The sequence below is a fragment of the Chenopodium quinoa genome, unplaced genomic scaffold, assembly GCF_001683475.1.
Source record: "Chenopodium quinoa cultivar QQ74 unplaced genomic scaffold, ASM168347v1, whole genome shotgun sequence".
Lineage (NCBI taxonomy): Eukaryota > Viridiplantae > Streptophyta > Magnoliopsida > Caryophyllales > Amaranthaceae > Chenopodium > Chenopodium quinoa.
In genome coordinates, this window is record NW_018742329.1 from 7,352,016 (window position 1) to 7,376,091 (window position 24,076).

Consider the following 24,076-nt stretch of genomic DNA (forward strand, 5'->3'; position numbering starts at 1 on the left):
ATCATTTCAATTTCTTATTTAATGAAATGCTTAATGATGATTATTTTTATTCAAGTTTCTATCTACATGGAATTTATGTTGGTCGTTTATCACCGTGCACACAATGTGTGCGCTTCCGAGCTTGTTAAGGTAAAGTAAATAGGGCTTTAGGGTACATCTATTTTATATATTATCTTTTTTAAAAGGTATGAAAAATAAACACTATGAAGCCCTCCTTGCTAAGATAATTCCTAATGTATTTGTTAGTTAGGGTGTCTCAAATTGTAAAGCAAAAAAACTCTAAGAAGAACAATATGGCAATCAATATTCTAACTTTATTTTGCAATTTCTTACTTGAGTGAAATTAGGGCATGTTCTCATTGATTGAACTGAACTGAACTGAACTGAACTGACCTGAATTGAACTGAAATAAATATTTTATAAGAGAAGGAAATTAGGAGCTGAGCTGAACTGAGCTGAACTGAACTGAACTGAACTTCAACGTATGAGAACAGGCCCTAAGCAAGCAAGTTACATTATTTTTTATGTAAAAAGAAGTGTCTTTTGATCCAAACCCTAGATGATTTAACCACTCAAATAATGCAGCTTAGTAAGGATGGCGCCTTGAAGAGTAAGAGAATAATAATGAGTGAAAATTACCAAAATCTTCACTCCAAATTGCCCTAGTAGATTAGAATAAGGCAAACAAGCTAAAGCCCTGTTCTTTTGAGCTTCTGGGCAGAGTAGAGCAGATTTCAACACAGCAGAGCAGAGTCGAGCCGAGCATAGCAGAGCAGATTTCATTATTATTATTATTACTATTATTATTATTATTATTACTATTATTATTATTACTACTACTACTACTATTATTATTATTAGTATTTATTTATTTATTCATTATTATTATTATTAAATATTAATTATTATTAAATATTAATTATTATTATTATTATTAGTAGTAGTAGTAGTTACTAATATTATCGCATTATTATTATAATCATTAAATTTTTAAAATTAAATATTAATTATTATTATTATTTTAATTATTATTATTAAATATTATTTAATTATTATTATTATTAAAAATTAATAAGTAGTATTATCTTTAAATATTAGTTATTATCTCAATATTAATTTTTATTATAAAAATCAATTATTGTTATTATAATTAATATTATTAGTTATAAGTATTATTATTACTATTAGTATAAGTACTATTATTATTACTATTATTATTAATAATTATTATTAATAATTTATTATTATTATTAAATATTAATAATATATTATTATTATTAAATATTAATAATTAATTATTATTTTTTTTATTAAATATCAATAATTAATTATTGTTATTATTATTAAGTATTAAGTATCATTATTATTAAATATTAATTATTTATTATTAAATATTAATTATTTATTATTAAATATTAATTATTTATTATTATTCTTATTAAATATTAATTATTATTATTAAATATTAATTATTATTTATTATTAAATATTATTTATTATTTATTATTAAATATTAATTATTATTATAATAATTTAATATTAAGTATTAATTTTAAGTAGAGCAGAGCAGAGCAGAGCAAAGCAGGGCAAAGCAAAGCAGATTAAAGCAGAGCAGAGCAAAGCAGATTTCAGCAGAGCAGAGCAGAGCAGAGCAAAGCAGCTCTAAAGAACAGGGCCTAAGATAGTTAATGTGTTTTAGTTATTGGCACTACAAAGATAAAATTGTTGTGTGCTTCTTTTATACTCTCTTTGTTTATCTAATACTGTCACAATTATCAATTTTAAGGAAATTTCATAAATATTCTAGTATAGCTTCTATTATTGTAGTTAACAAGTGACCAGACCAATTTGTCCACTTTTGTTTCTCTCTCTTCATTATTCCCCTTCTTTAGTTTACATGCCCAACAACGAATCTGCTTGTTGCAATATTAGGAGAATGAAGGAAGGTTTTTTTAATCGAGATAAAGACGGGTAACTTTACATACAATAATAATTTCAGGAAATATAAAAGAGATCATTATATGATGGAAACATTTTTTTAACAATATAAGGTAATAAGAAAAAATATGTCTAAATCAAAGCTAACATCAATATTTAGTGCAATGGTTGACTATTGTGATCAAGCTAAGTCAAAGTATTATCGATGACCTCCGTGTAGACGTATGTAGGTTAAGTACTTTTTAGTTGAAAGTTGAGACAACAAGGCGTATATTATTATCAGTAATGGGTTGGGAACTGCAAAGGCATTGCATTACACAGAGTATGTTTATTACTACCAAAGATTAGTTCTTTCGCTGATAAATTTGGAGACTCTTTTTTGGATGCTAAACTATGATAACATCATTATGAAGATTAATTGTAAATTTTAACTATTAAAAAGGTGGAACCCTCTTATAGAATTTGCTCTAAAGATTAATTCTCAAAATTATCTCGAGATTTTTTTTTTTTTTTTTTTTTTTTGTAATACTTGTGGAATTCACAAAAAAAAAATAAAAAAAAAAATAAAAAAAAAATTATCCTATCGAATTACAATCTACCAAGAAAATGGAGAAAACAAATTATAAACAAGGGAATATAACAACCTTTGGGGGTCTATATTTTAAACGAGACAAAAAACTTGTAACCGATTAAACAAGTTGTCTATGACACGTGTCTTTATATAATTGGTCTAAATTAACAATTTTTGATTTTTTTTTCAAAATAAATATTTTTGATAAAAAAATATTAAAAAAAAACCCCAAGCCCCAACCAGCAGCACCTTTCACCGGCGACCCTCCTCCCTACCACACACCTAACCCCGGCGAACGCCACGATGGCGGCATTAACGCAAGGAAATGGCAACCCTAAGCCCGACCTCAACATGCTTTGAGAGGGCTTGATAAGGGTGGAAGCCGTTTTGAGTTCGTGGAGGGGTAGGGGGTCGAGGCTTGTGAACGGTGGGGTGAGCAAGCAGTGGCCGGGAAAAGGGTGGGGTTTTGAGGCCAATGAATTTCTAGTTTTCGGGGCTGGGTTTCATGTTAATTTTATGGTTTTCAGGGCTGGGTTTCAGGCAGTTAGTGGTCGCGAAGGGAAAGGTCGACTAAAGGGCTAGGTCGGCGGCACATTTTCGATGGTTTGGTGAGGAAGATGGGTCGTCAGAGGTGGTGGAGCCTTGGACTGGTAGTGTTGGTGGGGAGGAGAGAGAAGTTTCAAAAAAAAAAAAAAAAAAAAAAAAAAGAAGTCAATTATAGGGAAACACATGGCATAGTTAACCCGTTAAATAGGTTACAACCGGTTTTTTCCTATTTAAAATTAAAATCCCCCAAAGGTTGTAATATTTAGTGATCCAAAGGTTATATTATATTTTTTTTAAAAAAAAAGGGGTCAAAGGTTGTATTATAAATGACATTTTTTTGTTTATTAAATTTCATTTAAAGTAGAAAAATCAAATGAATATGGTCAATTTTGGACATATCTTTGGTAGACAAGTGTACCACAATATGTTTGGTCAAGTACTCAAGTGCCATACAAAGAGTATAAGATGATGAGAGCCTCCTCAATTACAATTTGACATTTTCTTGTGAAACTACCTATCATGGTGGATAGGTTTTGGATAAATCAAGCTAGAGGTTCAATTGTATATAACCATTTTTGTTGAATTATTATTTTTTTGGAAAATTGGCTTAAAATAATATCAACTATCAATGGTGTGTGCAAAATAATACGAACTCAGCTATTTACTTAGTGATACCACCTTTTGTACTATATATGTGTGCAAAATAGTATGTCGGTCACCAAAAAAACTATTTTGAGGAATATTCCATCTATTATTATTATTATTGTTGTTGTTGTTGTTGTTGTTATTATTATTATAGATTAAATTTCTTTTTAATTTCTTTTCAAAGTACATATTATGTTAACAGTTTCGTTTATAATCCAAATTAATAATGCCCCACCTTTTTTGAATAGATAATGGCTCACCCCTTTGTTAGGTTTTGTTTTTTTCTTCTTTTTTTTTTGAATTGTCAAAATGTATATAAATGTGTTTTTTTTTAAATACCTGTAGCAATTTCTAGTACCACACAATAGTAAATAGGGTATTTAAAAGCATTATTATTTTGAAATAATTAGTTTCAAAAATTGTTTAAAAATACAAAATTTCCACATTATTTTGTTTGGTGAATGTGGGGCGTTATTAAATCGGATTGAACTGTAAAGGAAATTGTTAACATAATATGTATTTTGAAAATAAAACAAAAAATTAATAACAAAAATATATAAATAAATATAGACGAACTATTCATCACGACACTTTTCCGTTGACTGGTGTATCATTTTGCACATATAGTGCAAAAGGTGGTATGTAACACCCCCAAATCTCCCTCTACGTAAATACTCTATTTATACGTATACAAATACCGTAGATTCAGACTTGGGCGTATTACCACCACTTGAAAACAAAAGGCTTATTTAATTTCTCAAATTGCAGCGGAAAAATAACAAACTTTTATTAATTAATAATAATATGAATTACCATAATAACTGTTTCAAATACTTCAATAAAGACTTGTCCAGTCATAAATAAAATTAACTCCTAACTATGTGATCTCAATCCCGACTCAAGCATGGTCTCGAACAACTCCACACCTGAAATCAAGATTGCTTACCAAAAATGTTAAATAGGGCGAACAAAACAAAGAGGAAAACATATTAGCAAAACGCTAAGTACATATAAGTGCAAGGCATGCAAATACTCTTATTAGACAAACATGCTTTCAAAATAACCATTTAAATTTAAACTTGCCACTAGTCACTTTTCGAAATTAGACTTTCCAAAAATTAAACCTTCAAGGGTAGTAATATCCATCAATAGAAGCTTTTTAAACCAATAGATTTCCAATTTATATAAACTTTTCAATTTTAAGATATATTTCCAAAACCAATTTTCCTCACCTAAGTGTGCACACCCCCAAGCAAGTTAAACTATACTCGAGGAAAGACCAGATCATATAAAGCTCATGGTCTTACTTAACCAGTCCCGGGTAGAGGGACAACCAGACAATTAAAATATTAAATACTCAGGCTCATAATGAGCTGTATATTTTAAACTAAAATTAAACAACTTTTATAAAATCAATCAATACTTGTAAAGATCAAACCTTTAAATAGTAAAATTATATATTTTAACTCATCATGAAAATCATTAAAGATTCATACGCAACATTTATTCAAACAATACGGAGTATTAAAACAAACATTTACCAAAACACGAATTCAAAAATAATACAGAATGTAATAGTGTATGACTAAAAGAATTTTATTTTTCATTCTCTGTATACTTTTTTGCTTCTTTATTTATTTTTAAGCCAAAATCATGATATTAATACTATTAAGCTTTAAAAATTTGTCAAAGCATTTATGTAAATACTATCTTGATACTGAACTAATATACATTTTTTTAACATTTTAAAAAGTTTTCGTTTTTTTTTTTTTTTTTTTTTTTTTTTGTGATAGAAGCCTATAAGAGGTACATACCCAACTTTGATACTCTTTCAGTTGTTCTACAATATTAAATACGGAGTATGGATTATAATTTTGGTTCAGATCATTTTGGGCATTAAGTAATTTCACTTTGGGCTTCGGGTTTAATTTTATTGGGGTAAAATCGGGTCAAGCCACTTAGGGTATCTAGTAACTTTCAATTTAAAAAAAAAACATTTCAGGTTACTTCGGATATCACTATTGATTAGGGGATTTTTCCCCACCAATCACCATCTGACAAGTGGACCAATCAGGTTCCGCCATGTGTCCGTCACATGGGCCAATAGGAGCCTGCCACGTGTCAAGCAATGATCCGTCCACTATGGACCAATTACGACACGACACGTGTCCTTCCCATGACACCTGGGATAACCGGTCACCTAGGCCCAACTTCCGTGAGAAGCCCAATCAGCCCAAGGTTAACCTAAACCTAGATTGGCACGTTTCCCGAGGTTATAAATACCTCCCTTAATCCTCATTAAGGGAGATTACGCAGATTACACACATTAAACTCTCTCACCTAGAGAGACCCAATCACTTTAATTTCCGCATTAATTACTCCTTAATCAAGTACTAACTTGACCGTCGGAGGCGGATCTCCAATCATCCGGAGCATCCGTTTGTTTTGCAGGTACAGGCGTCCGGTTCCAGTATCGGAATTGTAACTCTCCCGCAGGACATCAGAAAACCCCGAAACATCTTGGCGCCGTCTGTGGGGAGAGTACTTCTGAGATGGCATCCACGTTTGTACCGGCTCCTGAAGAGAGACGTCCCCTGGACGACCCTCTAGTTCAGTCGGACCACGATACTGAGAATGAATTTGAAGTTGAAGCTCACACAGCTTCAGACGGGACCCTAAGGGCCCGACGTACCCGTCATACCGAAAGGAGGGAACGGGAACATCTTCAAACTGGAAGCGAGCCAGCAGGCGCACCGCCTGTTCGGCAGCAGCCGACTGATGGGTCTGCTCCCATCACAAGGAACGAACTCATGACCTTCATGAGGGACTTCAAGGGAGAAATTCAAGAGTTGATCAACAAGAAGCCGCCTGCTCTGGAAAAGGAGCAGTCGGCTAAGAAACCCTCCACTTCACGGAAGAGGAAGCCAGTTCAAGGGCGAGAGGCGACCCCTCATCCTAAATCTAGGAAGTGGGAGCCACCTGCCCTAGATTTCACAAAATACCGTTTTCCTACTCCAGGAAATAGGAAACCTGTTCGTCATATTCAGGCGGACGGGTCGAGGAAAACATACACAGACGCTCGGCTACTGCTAGAGCAGAAGAAGAGTGACCGATTGTCAGAGTCGGCCTCTACTTCAAACTTCCAAGACAGTCTGCGAAATACCTCGATGAGGCATACTCAGTCGTATCATGAGAGTCAGTCAGGCGGCACCTCCCGTCAGTCCGGCTTTCACAGCGACCAGGCGGTACCAAACTTACCGTTTGTACCGCAACAACAGTATTTTTTACAGCCACCTCCGTTTGGTGGACATGCAGCAAAAAATGTCCAACCTATGGACTGGCAGCTACGGTTGCTTAGACTTGGTGAACAGTCGTCGGCCTTCTCCAAGGAAATTACTGAAGCCGCTCAGCCGGTCAAAGTGAAAAATGTATTAGTAGGCGCCTATGACGACACTACTAACCCAGAAGACCATCTGATGGCATTCACCAACCTGATGTACCTTCAAGGGTTGGATTATCCCACTTGGTGCAAGTGTTTCCCAGCGACTCTCAAAGGAATCGCACAACAATGGTTCGGCAACCTGCCGACTGGTTGTGTAAATAACTTCAAGACGCTTGCTTACTTATTCACCTCCAACTTCGCCATGAACATCCCTGCGAAGAAGACGACCCTTGATTTAGGAACAATTCAGCAGGGCGAGAAGGAGGGGCTTCGTTCTTACATCAGGCGGTTTAACCTGATGAGAATACAGATTCAAGGGTTACCGGATGAAGTAGCCTATACTGACTTTTTCAGAGGTCTCAAAGACGGGTCGACCTTCAAATTTGATTTGGTCCTAAAGAGGGTGGCGACTCTTCAAGAGGCCTTGATTGAAGCGGAAGCTTATATACAGGCGACTGATCTTTGTAGTACGGTAAAACATTCAGACGGGAGAAGGTCCGACAAAAGAGAAGGACAACAGAAACAGTCGTCAAACAAAGACGAGAAGAGAAAAGAGGTCTGGGCGGCTGATTCCTCTAAACAGCCGGGCCAGAAAAAGAAAAAAGAATTCAAACCATACTCCCCAAAGTATGCGTTTAACAAGGATAGCCAATTTATCCTAAAGGAAATCAAGGGATGGATCTCAATTGAGAAGCCGGTCCCCATGAAAGGTTCTGCAAACAACCGGAACCAAGAAAAATTCTGTGATTATCATGAAGATGTTGGTCATCACACCAATGAATGCATCAGTCTCATGCGGTATCTGGACCGCCTGGCTGAGCAAGGTGATCTTGACACTTATGTCAAGAAATCTACGGGGAACACTTCCTCGAAAAAGCAGTCGGCCAAAAAGAATCAACAGGCCGACAGTTCTGATACAGATGATGCAGTCGTCTACACCATTGCAGGCGGCTTCTCAGGAGGCGGCCCCACTATTAGGGGCAACAAAGACAATATCAGACGGTTAGATGTAAATTCCGTTCACCAAAAACGACCCTCCAAATATTTATTTCATGAGATTGTCATCACTGAAGAAGATCTAGGACGGGTAAGAGGGCCGCATGACGACCCTATCGTTATTGAATGTAAAGTGGCCAACCAGAGAGTTGGCCGAATCCTCATAGATACCGGAAGCTCTTCAGATCTCATCAGTAGCAAATGTCTGTCGAAACTAAAATATCAGACTGATTGCATACATCCGGCATCCCACCCTTTAGTAGGGTTTGGAGGAGGAGGAGTCCACCCAGTGGGACGAGTGGATTTACCCATCCGCCTGGGCGAAAAAGGGGAAGGACGACACATGGTAGCCCGGTTCTTGGTAGTAGAAGAACTCTCGGCCTACAACATGATTCTGGGACGACCAACCCTGAATAATTCCAAGGCTGTTATAATCCCATCTCTTATGTTGCTCAAGTTTGAGAGGGATAATGGAACAGTCGGGTCCCTAAGGGGAGATCAGAGGATGGCACGTGAGTGCTATCTCTCGGATGTCAAGCCCACTGTTATGGCCACTGGGTCGAGCGGTGGAAAAATAGACCTTACCAATGTCAAGGAGAGTGCGCCTGTTCAAGAAGCAGGCGGCAAGAAGAGAAAGGCATCCCAGACAGGGGCCGCAAGAAAAGACAGAAAATAGCAATCATTGGCAGAGGAGCGGTCGGATGAATTCCGCCCTCAGCCAGCTGGTGAGCATACGGACCTGATCTTAGACGACTCGCGTCCTGACAGAACAATCAAGGTTGGGACGACTGCTCTAAGGGACCTGGGTGACGACTTTCACAAACTATTGAAAGAATACAAGGACATATTTGCATTCGAAGTCCATGAAATGCCAGGCATTAGTCCTGATCTGGCGGTACATAAACTGGTCGTGGATCCGAAAAAGAAGCTGGTACGGCAGAAGAAGCGGAACCATGGCGAAGAAAGAAGTCAGGCGGCAGCCGCCGAAGTTAAAAAATTACTTGATGCAGGGTTCATTCGGCAATGTTACTTCCCAGACTGGGTTGCAAATGTGGTGCTTGTTAAAAAGCCGAATGGCACCTGGCGAATGTGTGTAGACTACACAGACTTAAACAAGGCGTTCCCCAAAGACAGTTACCCTCTGCCTAAAATTGATAACCTGGTCGACTCAACAGCCGGCCATGCTTTGATGAGCTTTATGGACGCCTACTCTGGTTTCCATCAAATTCCTTTATGGGAGAAAGATCAGGAGAAGACGGCCTTCGTCACTGATCAGGGGTTATACTGTTACACGGTCATGCCGTTTGGTCTTAAGAATGCCCCGGCCACTTTCCAGCGAATGATAAACACTGTGTTCTTTGATCAGATTGGGAGAAATGTCGAGGCATATATTGATGATATGATTGTCAAGTCTAAACTTCAGAAAGATCATCTGTTGGACCTCCGAGAAACTTTCGCCACACTCAGGCGGCACCATGTCATGCTCAATCCCAAGAAATGTGTCTTTGGAGTTGAGTCTGGGAAATTTCTCGGATTCCTTATCAATCAGAGAGGAATAGAGGCGAACCCTGAGAAGGTGCAGGCGGTCATCGACATGCAGTCGCCTCGTACCATCCGAGAGGTTCAGAAGTTAACAGGTTGTCTGGCGGCCTTGGGAAGATTTCTAAGCCGATCAGGCGACAAATGCCTATACTTTTTCCAGGCAATTAAGAAAAAGGCAAGGTTTGAATGGGGGCCGGATGCTGAGGCGGCCTTCCAGAAATTGAAAGTTCACTTGCATTCCTTGCCGAGGTTGGTCAGCCCTTTGCCCAAAGAAGTACTCTACATGTACCTGGCCGTCTCTGATCATGCGTTAAGCGCTGTTCTCCTTGCTGAAAGAGACGGCTGTCAGCTCCCGGTCTACTTTGTCAGTCATGTATTGAGGTATCCCTTAGTGGAGAAATTTGGTCTTGCACTCTTCATGGCTGTTAAAAAATTGAAGCCCTACTTTTTGGCACATGCAGTCGTCGTGTATACAGACCAACCTACCAAGCGGCCACTGACCATCATGGAGTCGTCAGGCCGAATGATCAAATGGGCCATAGAAATACAGAGCCTCGAAGTTACCTTCGAGCCTAGAAAAGCAGTGAAGGGGCAAGCCTTTGCAGACTTTATTGTTGAGATGACTCGTCCTCCTGACTCTCAAGTTCCAGACCAAGTCTGGAAGGTATATGTGGATGGAAGCTCTACTTCAAATGGTTGTGGAGCAGGCGTCATATGTCAGTCGCCAGAGGGCGACAGGTACGAGTATGCTCTACGCTTCAGTTTTCAGGCCTCAAACAATGAGGCAGAATATGAAGCTTTACTAGCCGGAATCCGCATGTGCAAGGCGGCAGGGGCAAGAAAAATAGACGCCTGTTCCGATTCACAATTGATAGTGAGTCAGTACAATGGCGATACGAAGCAACCCATCCGGCCATGATCAAGTATTTACAGGCGGTACGACAGGCGGTCGGATCCCTTGAAGATTTTCGTCTGACCCAAGTGCCGAGATCAGAAAACAACCAGGCGGATGCACTTTCAAAATTAGCATCATCCGCCTCCTGTGATACTCCTCGAACTGTTTTTTGGGAAGTAATGGAGAGGAGAAGCATTGAGGAAGAACCTATTGGAATCTTAGACAGACGCTCAACCTGGATGGATCCAATCAGGGCATATCTGACAAAGGGTACCCTGCCGGATGATCATCAACAGGCGGCAGCACTGAAAAAACGAGCAACCAGTTTTGAAATAATAAAGGGAGAACTTCACAAAAGGGGGTACCTTCAACCCTTCTTAAAGTGTGTTTCTCCAGAAAAGGGACGAGAGATACTAGACGATCTTCACTCTGGTTACTGTGCTTCCCATATAGGCGGTAGGACGCTTGCTCAACGGGCAAGGCGGCAGGGCTACTTTTGGCCTACTTTAGAAGCAGATGCAATGGAGATGGTGAAAAAATGTGACAAGTGCCAAAGGTTTGGCAAGCTAATTCACCGTCCGGCTACTGACCTCACTACCATTCATAGCCCACTACCGTTTGCTAAGTGGGGCATGGATATTCTGGGTCCCTATACGCCTGCTACAGGCGGAAGGAGGTACATACTTGTTGCCGTCGACTACTTCACTAAATGGGTAGAGGTGGAGGCTGTAAAGGGAATCAAGACGAAGGATGTAATTTCATTCATTTGGAAAAATGTCATCACTCGGTTCGGGGTTCCCATGTCTATGGTTTTTGATAATGGTCCCCAATTTGAGACGCCTGTTCTCAAAAGCTGGTTGGGTGACCAAGGAATTGCACACTAATTTGCATCTGTCGGCCGTCCACAAGCAAACGGCCAGGTAGAAGCCTTTAATAAAATCATCTCAGACGGTCTCAAGAAAAAGATTGAACGAGCAGGCGGCCTATGGGCGGATGAATTACCACATGTTCTCTGGGCCATTAGGACGACTGAAAAAGGGGCAACTGGAGAAACTCCATTCCTCCTAACTTATGGTGCGGAAGCTGTTCTTCCAATAGAACACTACGAGCCGACTCTTCGAGTAATGCTATATGACGAAGAGGCAAACTGGGAAGCCATGCGCCTGGCATTAGACTCACTTCCTGAAAGGAGGGGCAATGCTGTATTGCGCCATGAAATTTACCGTCTGAGAATGACTAGATCATACAACAAAAAAGTACACAAGCGTCCACTCAAAGTGGGGGACTTTGTACTTAGAAAAATGGAAGCAGTTGGAAGGGCTAATGAGTCTGGCAAACTAACTCCCAACTGGGAAGGACCCTACCGAATCTGTGAAGAGGTCAGGGACGGTACCTACCGTCTGGAAACACCAGACGGCCAACCGTTGCCTCGAACTTGGAATGCAGATAATTTAGGCGTCATATGGACCTATTCTCACATATGGACCTATTCTCACCGGATCCCTCCCCTATATGGTGAGAATAGGTCCATATGTGAGAATTCATACTTATATGAGAACTGATTTAAAATTTAGAACATGTGAGTAAAATTTTAGAACATGCGAGTTAAAATTTAGAACATGCGACTCAAATTAAAATTCTAAACATATGAGTAATAAATTAGAACATTTGTGTGAGTAATATGTTTAGAACATCTGACTTAAGATTATGAACATGTGAATAAAAATTTAGAACAAACTGATATAGAATATAGAAAGTGTGAGTAAAGAATTTAGAACATACGTGTAAAAAAAAATAGAACATACGTTTTAAAATCTGGAACATATAATTAAAAATCTTAGAACACACGTTTTAAAATTTAGAACATATAAGTTAAAATTTTGGAACAAGTTATTTAAAATTTATGACATCAAACTTAACTAATTTATGGTTTAAAACATGCAAGTACTAAATTAGAACATTTGATTTAATTTAGAACACCTAAGGAAAAGTTTAGAACATCAGATTTAAAATTTAGAACATACGATTAAAAATTTAGAACATAAAAAGTGTTCTCACATATGTAAAATTCTCACAAGAGCCTTCCCCTATATATATATATATATATATGCCTCACCACTTGCGTCCCTGTAATCATAATCAAAGCCTCCATGAACACTCTCGAAGCCATCTCGATTTACCCCAACATGCCCATTCAAATCACTCTAATATATAGTTTCTTTGTGTGGGGGGACATCCTTTACCACCTCATCTAAGTCCTCCCACAATTGTCGTTTCTTTTCTACATCTAAACCAACTTGGGAAGCATAAGCATTAGTAACATTAACAATCTCCTTGCCACTTAGCAACTTCACCCTTATCAACATATTATTACTCTTCCAATAGACCTCAATCATCACTTTTGACAACCTCTCATCAAGAATCAATCCAACTTCATTCTTAGCTCCACCATTCCTAGTCTTGTACATTTCTTGTCCAATGTACCACACTTTATACCTCAAAACCAAGTCTCAAGCTCCTTCTCCTGTCCACCTTGTCTTTTGGAGGCACATGATGTTTACACATCTTTTCTTCATCACTTTTACCACCACTTCTATTGATTTTGCCGTACAAGACCTCACATTCCAATAACCAGTCTGCAAACTAGAGTCCTTCCTCACATGCTCTCCTTGTACCACGCTCTCTCGTGCTACACTCCCCCGTGCCCCCCAATTGCAAGCCCTTGCTCATTTGCCACCACACTCGACAATGTGGCGTGATGCTTCTAGGTGACGACCTAGCAACCCAACCTTGCATACTTATCACTACACCCTAGTCTGGGAAGTTAGCTCGTCACTTAATAAGGACATCCCAACTGCAAGCCCTTGCTCATTTGAGTATTTGGACAATTATCCTCTCTAAAATGTTTATTTATTTATTTATTTATTTGCCTTCATTAATGGTTTTTTTTTGTGTAACTGTTTTGAATAGTGTGTAGACATTTATAACCTTAAAAATATTTATTTACCTACTTTTCCTCTTTATATTGCCAACCTACATCGCACGCGTTAATAACTCTAATTAGATAAAAAAAAGAGCCATTTCCCTAAATATTGTTGGGAAATTATCTACAAATTACAACTAATCTTTTTTTAATTTCCACCTTACCGTCTACGTCACCGGTTTTGCTATCGTAAGGCCCTGTTCTTTTGAGCTTCTGGGCAGAGTAGAGCAGATCAGATTAAATTTCAGCAGAGCAGAGCCGAGCAGAGCAGAGCAGATTTCAACATTATTATTAATACTATTATTAATGTTATTATTATTACTATTAATAAGTGCATATACGATTTATGTGAGTGAAAACATAAATATATGTCTACCATATGTAACATATGTTAATAGTAGAAAGATAAAAGACAATGGTTTACTTATATTTTTTTCACAAAATTTTTAAAATATAATGATTTGATGAGTAATAATAATTTTACTTATAAATTTGTCTTAATCATATATTTTTAACCCGAAAATAATAATAATATACAAAGTACTACTTGAAAACAACCTCTTTTTTTTTTTAATTCTTAAATTGTATGGAAAGATTTGAAAATTAATTTAACTCTATGAACTAACAATCAATACCCACATAAAATGTTTCTATATATTGTGATTCTAATATCTAATGTTTATAAAAGAAATTGTTATTGATTGTTATTATTATTATTATTATTATTATTTATTTGAAAGAATTGTTATAATTATTAGAAATTATTAATTAATAATATTATTAAATATTAATAGTTTGAATTATAAAATATTATTATTGATAATTGTTATTAGCAGTGATTAATAAATATTAATTATTATTAATATTAATAATTATTAAAATTATTTTTAATATTAATAATTATTATAATTATTCAAAATAATAAATTATTATCATCAATATAATATTAATTATTATTATTAAATATTAATTATTATTGTTGTTATTATTAATTATTATTTGAAAATAGAGCAGAACAGAGTCGAGCAGAGCTGAGCAGAGTAGAGCAGATTTCTTTTGAGCAGAGCAGAGCAGAGGAGGGCTCAGCAGAGCAGACAGAGTAGCTCTAAAGAACGGGGGCTAAGTCAATATACAAATATACAATACATCATTAGTACGAGTATATGTAATACGAGAATGTATGCATAATACAATGAAAATAGCCTAAAGATGAGGTAGTCGTATAATAAATAATTCCCCAAAAGAAAAGCCAAAAAAAAAAAAAAAGGGGGGGGGGGGGGGAAGAGCAAGAGCTGTAATCACATGGGTATTGTCGTAACTTGGGTCTTCCCCTTTTCTTTCTCTCTCCTCTCTCCTTGGCCCTAAACTCCATTTTTCCATGCTCTTTTCTTAACTCCTCCCTTTCTCTCTCCTCCCTCCTCCTCTTTCCCAGCTTCCATGGCTGACGATAAGGTAGTACTCTCCTTCTCCTTCTCTCTCTCTTACTCCTCCTTTCTCACCGTTTTTCTAGATTCTCTCTCTATGTTCTAGATCTAGGTATTCTAGCTTCGAATTCTCCCTGTTTTTTGCTTCATTTCAGATCGAATTCTATGTTTTTCTTAGGGTTTTGCTGCCGATCTATCAATGGATCTTCTTTTTGGTTTGTATTTGTGTGTAATTTTGTTGATTTTGAGTGAATTTCTGTTTTTTGTGTGTTTGTTTTGATGGATTTGATTTTTGTTTATTCTGAAATTCCTGTTGTTTTTTTTCATTTTTAGCTGGAATTTTACTTGATTTTTGCAGAATCTGTGACTTTGTAGATCTGAAATGTGCTTGATTTTAAGCTGTTTATGTATACTATTGCAGAATTTTGTGATATTTTGAATTTTTTAAAATTTCATAGAATTTCACTACCCTAACAGTACTTAATTGGTCGATTTACATTTTTTAGAGCGTTTAGCTGAATTAGATTAAATTTTGAAATTGAGTATGACGTTGATGTTGGAAACTAAATTAATTTTTGCTGTTGCAGGAGCTAGCTTCGACGGTAGAAGACGGCAATGGTGCTGTCACAGGACACATTATTTCAACTACAATTGGGGGTAAAAACGGAGAACCTAAACAGGTGTGTTGTATGCTCTATTTTGGCAATTGGATCTCATTTCGCTTGTCTCGAGTTTATGATTCTTTTCGCCTGTTTAGAGTGATGGTGTTTGATTCGAGTGATCGAACGAGTCTAAGTGCTTATGGTTTATATGTTTTATCTGCTTTGCTTGACACCACTGGTTCCACAGTTATTCTTAGCTATCATCATGAGTTGTGCTTTTATTTTGTGCTTAAATTTGTTCTAGGATGTAAGATATTTTGTGATGGTCGTACTTTTAGATGTGGATTTGTACATTATCATTGAGTTTGTAAATTGTTCTTTTAACTCGATTTTTGTTCTTACAGACAATTAGTTACATGGCAGAAAGAGTCGTGGGCACTGGATCTTTTGGAATTGTATTTCAGGTATATATAGAGAGATTGCTAAGACCTAATTTGGTCCAGAAGCGAAATAATTATTGATTTTTCCCTCTGATTTCGTCTTTGTTTAGGCTAAATGTCTGGAAACCGGAGAGACTGTTGCAATTAAGAAGGTGTTACAAGATAGAAGGTATAAGAACCGTGAGTTGCAGCTGATGCGAGTGTTAGACCATCCGAATGTTATTTCGCTCAAGCATTGTTTCTTCTCAACAACTAGTAAAGATGAGCTTTTCCTAAACTTGGTGATGGAATATGTCCCTGAGACCATGTATCGGGTTTTGAAGCACTATAGTAGTGCTAATCAAAGAATGCCACTCATCTACATTAAATTGTACACATATCAGGTACATTATATTTTCATGCTGGTTTTATGTTTCGATTGTCATATTTAAAGTATAATTATTTTAAGTATAATCACATTGCAGATCTTCCGTGGCTTGGCTTATCTGCACCATGTTCCTGGAGTTTGCCATAGGGATTTAAAGCCTCAAAATGTTTTGGTATGTTATTTTCCATTAGTTCTTTCCAAGCTTAATCAAATAATGAGCTGAATTTTGATGTAAATGATCCCTGCAGGTTGATCCTCTCACCCACCAAGTGAAAATATGCGATTTCGGAAGTGCCAAAGTTCTTGTATGTCAAAACTCCCTTTATTTTTTTATTCACTAACTATATTTTTCATAATGTTTTGGAGTCGAAAAATCTGTTGTAGTGGTTGCCGAGACATGTTTTCTCCTTGTTAATTGTGATCTGTGCTGTGAACATTGCAGATTAAAATACTAATATTGTTTTTCCTGTTCTATTCATTTGCTTTATATATGTGCATGATCTTTTTCTTTTAACAAATAGTGATGGCATAAAAATGGCGATGATTGGTTCTATATGTATTCTATCTAATTGCTTTCGCATGGTAGCATATTAAATATTAATTGCTTTCTCATAATTAAAAAAAAGACTTTAACTTTCTCTGCCACTTAATCTCCTCTGTCGGGTAGGGGATGGGGGGTTACAACCTTAAATATTGTGTTTTAACCTCTTGTTTTTTTTTTGTCCAATCAGGTTAAGGGTGAAGCCAATATTTCCTACATTTGTTCTCGGTTTTATCGAGCTCCTGAGCTTATTTTTGGCGCCACTGAATATACATCCTCAATAGATATATGGTCTGCTGGCTGTGTTCTTGCTGAACTTTTGCTTGGTCAGGTGAGTATATTATGATAGTTGAATTTCAATTTGTGGATTTCTTGTAAGTGTTATCTGTATTTGTATGGAGCATGATCTTCATTTTGTGTTATTTTGAATTTTCCAGCCATTATTTCCCGGGGAAAATGCTGTTGATCAGCTTGTTGAGATCATCAAGGTATGCCTAAAAGTTTAATTGAAGGGCTATTCAGCTTCAGTACGTGGAAAGTTTAGGATCATGTTGTAACTTATTGCCTGTTCTTTTCTGTTTTTTTTTTTTTGACAAAATCTATACTTTGTATATTTGAAGGTCCTTGGTACACCAACACGGGAAGAAATTCGATGCATGAATCCGAATTACTCTGATTTTAGGTTTCCCCAGATTAAAGCAACTCCCTGGCACAAGGTATATTACTTGTATATGTGCTTTTTGTAAATTTTTGTTGAGTAAATTTTTGGAGGCCATCATAGATTCACAGATGCTGCATGCCTGCATACTTGTGTCAGACTGATTAAGCTTATGCTGTTGAAACTTCTATAATCCTGCACGTTTGTCACATGTCATTTAATAATTGACAGAAATGAAGAATTTATTAGCACAGTGCTCAGTTCTCAAGAATCCCAACCCTTCCCCTTCTCTTTAAGTTGAGTTTTTAAGATTAAAGTTGTTTATATTTCTTTTTCGATTCAGGTTTTCCACAAACGCATGCCTCCAGAGGCCATTGATCTGACGTCAAGGCTGCTTCAGTACTCACCTAGTTTACGCTGCACTGCTGTAAGTTTGAAAAGTTTCTGCAACTAAATTATATTAATCCTTTATGCTTTGGTCTAGTTTAAATTTAATTATATTAATCAGCCAATAGCATTTTGATCAGCTTATTCTCACGTCTTGTTTTCGTGGATTATAATTCATCTGTAATTTTCAGTTCATTGAAGTATTGATACGATTTATCTTACTTTTTCCCAGTTGGAAGCATGTGCGCATCCTTTCTTTGATGAACTCCGGGAACCAAATGCTCGTCTTCCTAATGGTCGCCCATTGCCTCCTCTCTTCAATTTTAAACAGGAAGTATGTTTGTTTTTCTCATGCTTATGTTTATTTCAGCTATGTTTTATGCTTTTACACTGAGCCAGATGGAAATTTGCTTGATACATCTGACTGCTGGAACTATCTATAAGTAAAAATCATGATTTGACCACTCCATGATAGAAATGCCAGTTGATTGTGTTGTACCTGGATAAGGAAATTCAGGTCCTGTTTACGGTGTTTGGTTTTTTTACATTATCATACCGAGTTGTTAGTATCATGAAGCTGGAGAACTTAGTAATGATTTGAAGGATTATCTAGTAACAAGGAGTTAAGGACCCTCTTTCACTGCTGAGGAGAAGCATTACATTTTTTTATCTCTACTGGAGAATAGTATTATTTGTTTTATCTTGAATATTAGTTGTGAAGAAAATTGCGTGGCTTTTGCCTGAGATTGTCTAGTGTAATCTAAACCTGAGAGTCTCGTTTAGGATTATCTGACATTGTAGCATGTATATTCTTTCGCTCATTAGGCATAAAACCTTAGGCTGTCTTTTGGGATCATGCAGTCAGCGATTATATTACTTTTGAATCTTTGCATTGAGAAACTAGTAGTATTCAAACAATTTCGTAATTTTGGATGATTAAGAGTTCCTAATTTTGGTTGCTGATGTTTCTTGTTGCAGCTGTCTGGAGCTTCATCAGATCTAATTAACAAGTTGATTCCAGAGCATGTTAGGCGACAGTATGGTCACAATTTGATGCATCCAACAGGGACATAATTATCAATATAGCACATATAGATGTTTTTTGCTGGTTGATGAGTGAGATCCTGTGGAAAACCGTGATCAAGATCTTAGTCTCAATGTATGGAGGCATCCCTATATAATTTTCTCAGCCAGAACGAGTGGGCAATCAGTAGCTCCAACAGCCTCTGCTTGCTTAACTCTCGTGCACTCGTTCTCACCGCCAACGCGCTTTTTTTGTCTGTAAATTGTTGATAGAAAAGGTCAATCTGATAATGTACTCATTGAAGTTAGTAGAGAGGAGGTTGTAATTGTTTATGGCTGTTAGGAAAGACCGCGGAAGAGCGGTGGAGACAGAAAGGTGTAGTTGGTGGGTGTATTTTCTCGTCTTTTTTTTTTTTTTGTTTACTCTGTATGTTATCCAGTAGTTTTTCTATCTTCATTGCACCAAATGCAGACCTTGGACAGGAAGAAGTGTAGTACCATTATTATCAATCATCCTGTGAAAAGTATGTTTGCTTACTGTCATTCAGTTCTTAAATTAGTATTTAGTAAAGCTCAATTTTCTGTTGCATAAGTTTATGAGTTTGCTTTGCGAGTTGAATATTGAAATATATTTTTGATGCATCATATTTTAAGTAGGTTGAATCATCCTGTTGTTTGCTGATGTTGACAGTAAAGGAGGTTGATATGTTTGCTTTGAAAATCCTTGCTGAGATCCTTATGCTTCCTAGTATTACCAAGTATATGCCAACTTGCCAAGTTGTGATAGGTAACTTGAAAAGATCACAAAGGCATATTCACATTACATATCTAAGTCAAGTAAGGCATATGGGAAAACTCTTAGATTAAGGCCTCGTTCTCTTCACCTTAATTTTGCTAAACTGAAATTATTTTTGCTGAACTTAAATTATTTTTACTGAACTTAAATTATTTTTACTGAACTGAAATTATTTTTACTGATTCTCTATTATAATTCTTCTTTAATAAAACTGAATTTTGCTGAACTGAACTTATTTTTACTGATCTGAAATTATTTTTACTTAATATTATTTTTTTAAGGTGAAGAGAACAGGGCCTAGGATGTTTTATACTCTCTGTTTCAAAATAAATGCTATGCCTTGACCTGTACACTCGTCAAAGCCATCTTTGATTAATATTCCCTCCGTCCTATAATACTTGTCTCAGTTTTCATTTTCATTGGTCTCAAAATACTTCACATGTTACTAAATATATTTAATGGGATAAATAATAACAAAAATATTTTCCTATACTCTCTTTGGAACCCAAAACCCAATTAACTCCTACATTTTCTCTCCTCATCACCCTTATCTTCCCCACTTTTTATCTCCTTCCAACGTAAAAATGCAAAAGAGAATCCTTTATACAAGTACTAGATTAGGTCCCGTGCCATGCACGATTAATTTCAGTATTATTGTCAACAAAAAGTATGAACTAAATTATCGAAATATTTATTAAAATGAAACATATTCATGAAAAAATCGATTAGCTAAATATGTATTTTAAAGTTAATCAGTTGAGCGTATGATTATTTTTTGTATTTTTATATATGTGGTAATGTAATAGTGTTATTTTTCTTATTAACTAAATGAAAAATTTTAAAGCTATGTACTAACCCTGTGAATAAATTTTATTTTTGCACACAAGTAAGGGTCTGTTCATATTTACTTATTTTCAGTCCAGTCCAGTTCAGTTCAGCTCCAATCAGTTCAGTTCAGTTCAGTTCTAATCAGTTCAGTTCAGTTAAGTTTTATGCATTTTAATTTTTCAGTTCAGTTTAGTTAAGCTTCAATCAGTTCAGTTCAGTTCAGCCTTCCAATCAGTTCAATTCAGTTCAATTCAATTCAGTTCAGCTCAGTTCAGTAAATATGAACAGGCCCTAAGATCACCCTATTATTTCATTCAAAATCATCCAACCTAAAATAATATTATTCAAATCATTATTCCAATAACATCCTATTTCTTATTCAACTTTTCTCCTACTATCAACTCTAATTCAAATATCTATATATTTGAAATTATATTTTGGTACTATATATACATTATATAATAATTAATAGTTATCAATCAATAAGTTATACATTTATTTATTGATGTTTTTACATAGATATTGATTATCAAGATAAGTTTCTTGACAAAAATAAGTAATAAAAATCTCATGTTGATAATCTATATGATATATTTTTTTCCTAAAAAAATTATTGTTTATTTAATCTTTCTATAATTAAAAATCTAGATGATAATTAATTTTTTACAATTAAAGTTACTTACGTTTTGATAATTTTTTTTCCTCATTTAAACTTTATTTAAAAGAAGATCCAAAGAAATAAATAAAAATATACGTAATATATTTTTTAGGACACACCAGTGTCATTGCTGGTGTGTCTTTTAGTATATATTATATTATTAATTATTGATAATACAGTAATAAGTAAATATATTAAATGGACCTACTTGTAGTTTTCTTAAACTACATGTCCACCTCAACGCCCTAAGTATTATGGGACGGATGGAGTAATATTTTTAAATTAAATGCCTTGAAAACGTCAACTTCATCCAACCGAAAATTTGAATTTTCAAATATTCAATGTGATTCAATTTGATTTATAGTTCGATTCGACTTGATTGATAACTCGGTTTGGATTATATTAAATTTTGGTTTTAATCTGAATAATGGGCACCTCTAAAAGCTTCTTTTGGTCAATGATATGTTTTGATGTTTTATTTGTAAATTAAGATGTTTTCTTTTTTGGACATTTTGTTTTACGGAGTAATGTACATGGATAGTAGATGACTAAAAAAAAACTCCATATCAATCAATTAAACGCATTAAAAAAAACAATTACTTGAATACGAAGTATTATCTATATATAAATAAAATAATATTCATTAATTTATGTCCATTAGTACAATCAATCTATTAATACACAAATTTTCAATCAATTAATTACAATCAAATTCATCTTCTGTACCCTAAAATTTGGGGGTGTCTATTTGATTTTCGGTTCGGATTTTGCCAAATTCAATCCAATCCAATCTGCAGAAAAACTTGTATGAACCTGGTTCACAATAATATTATTGTGGACCCGAAGTTCTACATGTGCGTAACAGGTTTTGTATTGAACATAGTGACCCTAATATTAAATATAGTGACCTTAATTTTAACATAATAACCTTTAATAAAATTTGTGTGATTTTTAATATTGTTGCAAACCTGAAGTATGATGTTATGATCCTAATTTTAACCTAGTGACCTATATTATTCATATTGACCAGTATTTTAAAATTTTCATTCAAATTTTTTTTATCTCTTATGACCTTTATAAAAAAATCACTTTTATTTTAACATTTTTTAAATTAATAAAACGACCATAGTATCTCCATTATAAGTGGTCCACAATAAATTAGTGTGAACCGGGTCTATTTAAGAGTTTGTATCCAATCTGAAATAAAATTTAGTTTTTAATTTTCAAATTCAATCCGATCTGAATTTCTCATCAATCCAATCCGATTCAATTCGAATCACAATTCGGTTACATGATTCTTATCTGAAAATCCGAATTAATTAAAATACAAAATACATTGCAAAATTATAGGGCCTAAAGTGTATAGTATTCTATTGAAAACAAAATACATGCAATTATAAAGTTGTACAGTATTGATTAATACAAAATATTGAAAACATAGTTTTGCATAATTTACATTAAGGTAATTATCAACATAATTTTACATGATTAACATAAACAATCATTATTTGTAAAAGTATGGTTTCATATGTTGGTTAATTCGATTTTTTGGATCCAAACAAGGTCAAATCGATATGATCCCAAAATCCGAATTTTTAAAATATTCCAATTCGATCTGATCAGAATTAAAATTTGGATCCAACTCGAATTAATAATTCTATTTGGATTGAATTTCGATTTTTATCCGAATAATGGTCATCCCTAGTAAATTCAATAACTTAATAAAGGAGTGAAAGAGAGAGATGCCATTTCTTTCATAAATATTGCTATTAATTTAATTATCACTAGCTAAAGTCCTGTACCATACACAATTATCTTTAATTTTACATCGAATTATATTTTTTATGAGGTATTAACAAAAAAAAAAAAAAACGTTATTTTTAAACAAAAATAACTAAACTTTAATCTATATCCAATAGCCTTTTTTTTTTCTCTACCTTATAAAAAGTACTATATAACATTACTCTTATAAATAACGTGATGCCAAATTTACCTTTCAAAAAGTGTATTTACATTTATACCCTCATTAATATGTACTTCGTATAAGTTATTACTAATGAAAAATATTTGGACAATTATATCCTCAAATATATTTATTCACGTATTTTCTATCATAGTTGACATGTACAACGTGCACGTTAGCTGCCCTACTTTTTTTTTAAAAAAAAGTTTATATCCAATACCAAAGACATCAAAGTTATTACTATTCATTTTTTTTATATACTTTGTATATGCATCTAGTATTATGTTTATATCTCGACGTAAAAATTTAATAAATCAAACTCGTTCTATCAACTCTCTTTGTTAGAAATCCAGTCAGACGGTCACAATTATTAGTCGGGTACGAAACCCAACGACCTACCTTCACCCTTTCATACATGAAACAATTCGTGCATATGCCAATAGGCTAGTTGATTCAATCTATGCATTACACGACCAAAAAAAAATATGTTTAACTTTAATCTCCTTAATGGCCAATTGACCAGGTTGGTAAAAAAAAAAAAAAAAAACCTTAACGATAAATTGGTAAAAAAAACCTAACCTCAAGCGACAATTTGGTTAAAAAAAAAAACAATCTTAGGCGACAATTAAGCTTAAAATACAAAATTTCCAACATACTACTTGCATTTGCTATCGTTTTCGTGGTTTTATTATTATTTTTTTTTGTAAAAAAAAAAAATTTTCTACCTAAATTTCCAAACCTTTATAAGGAAATAAAAATTTGAAGAGGAAAAAAATATATATAAATATATCTAAAATAATTACCGCTTATGTCATTACTATACATATGTCA

At 34.9% G+C, this 24,076-nt stretch overlaps 1 protein-coding gene across 1 annotated transcript; it reads left to right on the forward strand.

Moving 5' to 3' along the window:
- Positions 1 to 14,822: 14,822 nt before the first annotated feature.
- LOC110691448 (shaggy-related protein kinase eta-like) lies at positions 14,823 to 19,577 on the forward strand. Its single transcript, XM_021868388.1, has 12 exons — positions 14,823 to 15,010; positions 15,570 to 15,662; positions 15,989 to 16,048; positions 16,135 to 16,407; positions 16,489 to 16,563; positions 16,640 to 16,696; positions 17,123 to 17,263; positions 17,370 to 17,420; positions 17,553 to 17,648; positions 17,934 to 18,017; positions 18,210 to 18,311; positions 18,956 to 19,577. Exons 1-12 carry the CDS (start codon positions 14,996 to 14,998, stop codon positions 19,049 to 19,051), a joined length of 1,143 nt encoding a protein of 380 aa, XP_021724080.1. The 5' UTR covers positions 14,823 to 14,995; the 3' UTR covers positions 19,052 to 19,577.
- The last annotated feature ends 4,499 nt before the right edge of the window (positions 19,578 to 24,076 follow it).

Coding starts and splice junctions, on each gene's coding strand:
- LOC110691448 (XM_021868388.1), top strand. Junction 16,564..16,639: donor TAAAGCCTCAAAATGTTTTG/GTATGTTATTTT, acceptor TGATCCCTGCAG/GTTGATCCTCTCACCCACCA. Junction 17,649..17,933: donor AAGCAACTCCCTGGCACAAG/GTATATTACTTG, acceptor TTTTCGATTCAG/GTTTTCCACAAACGCATGCC.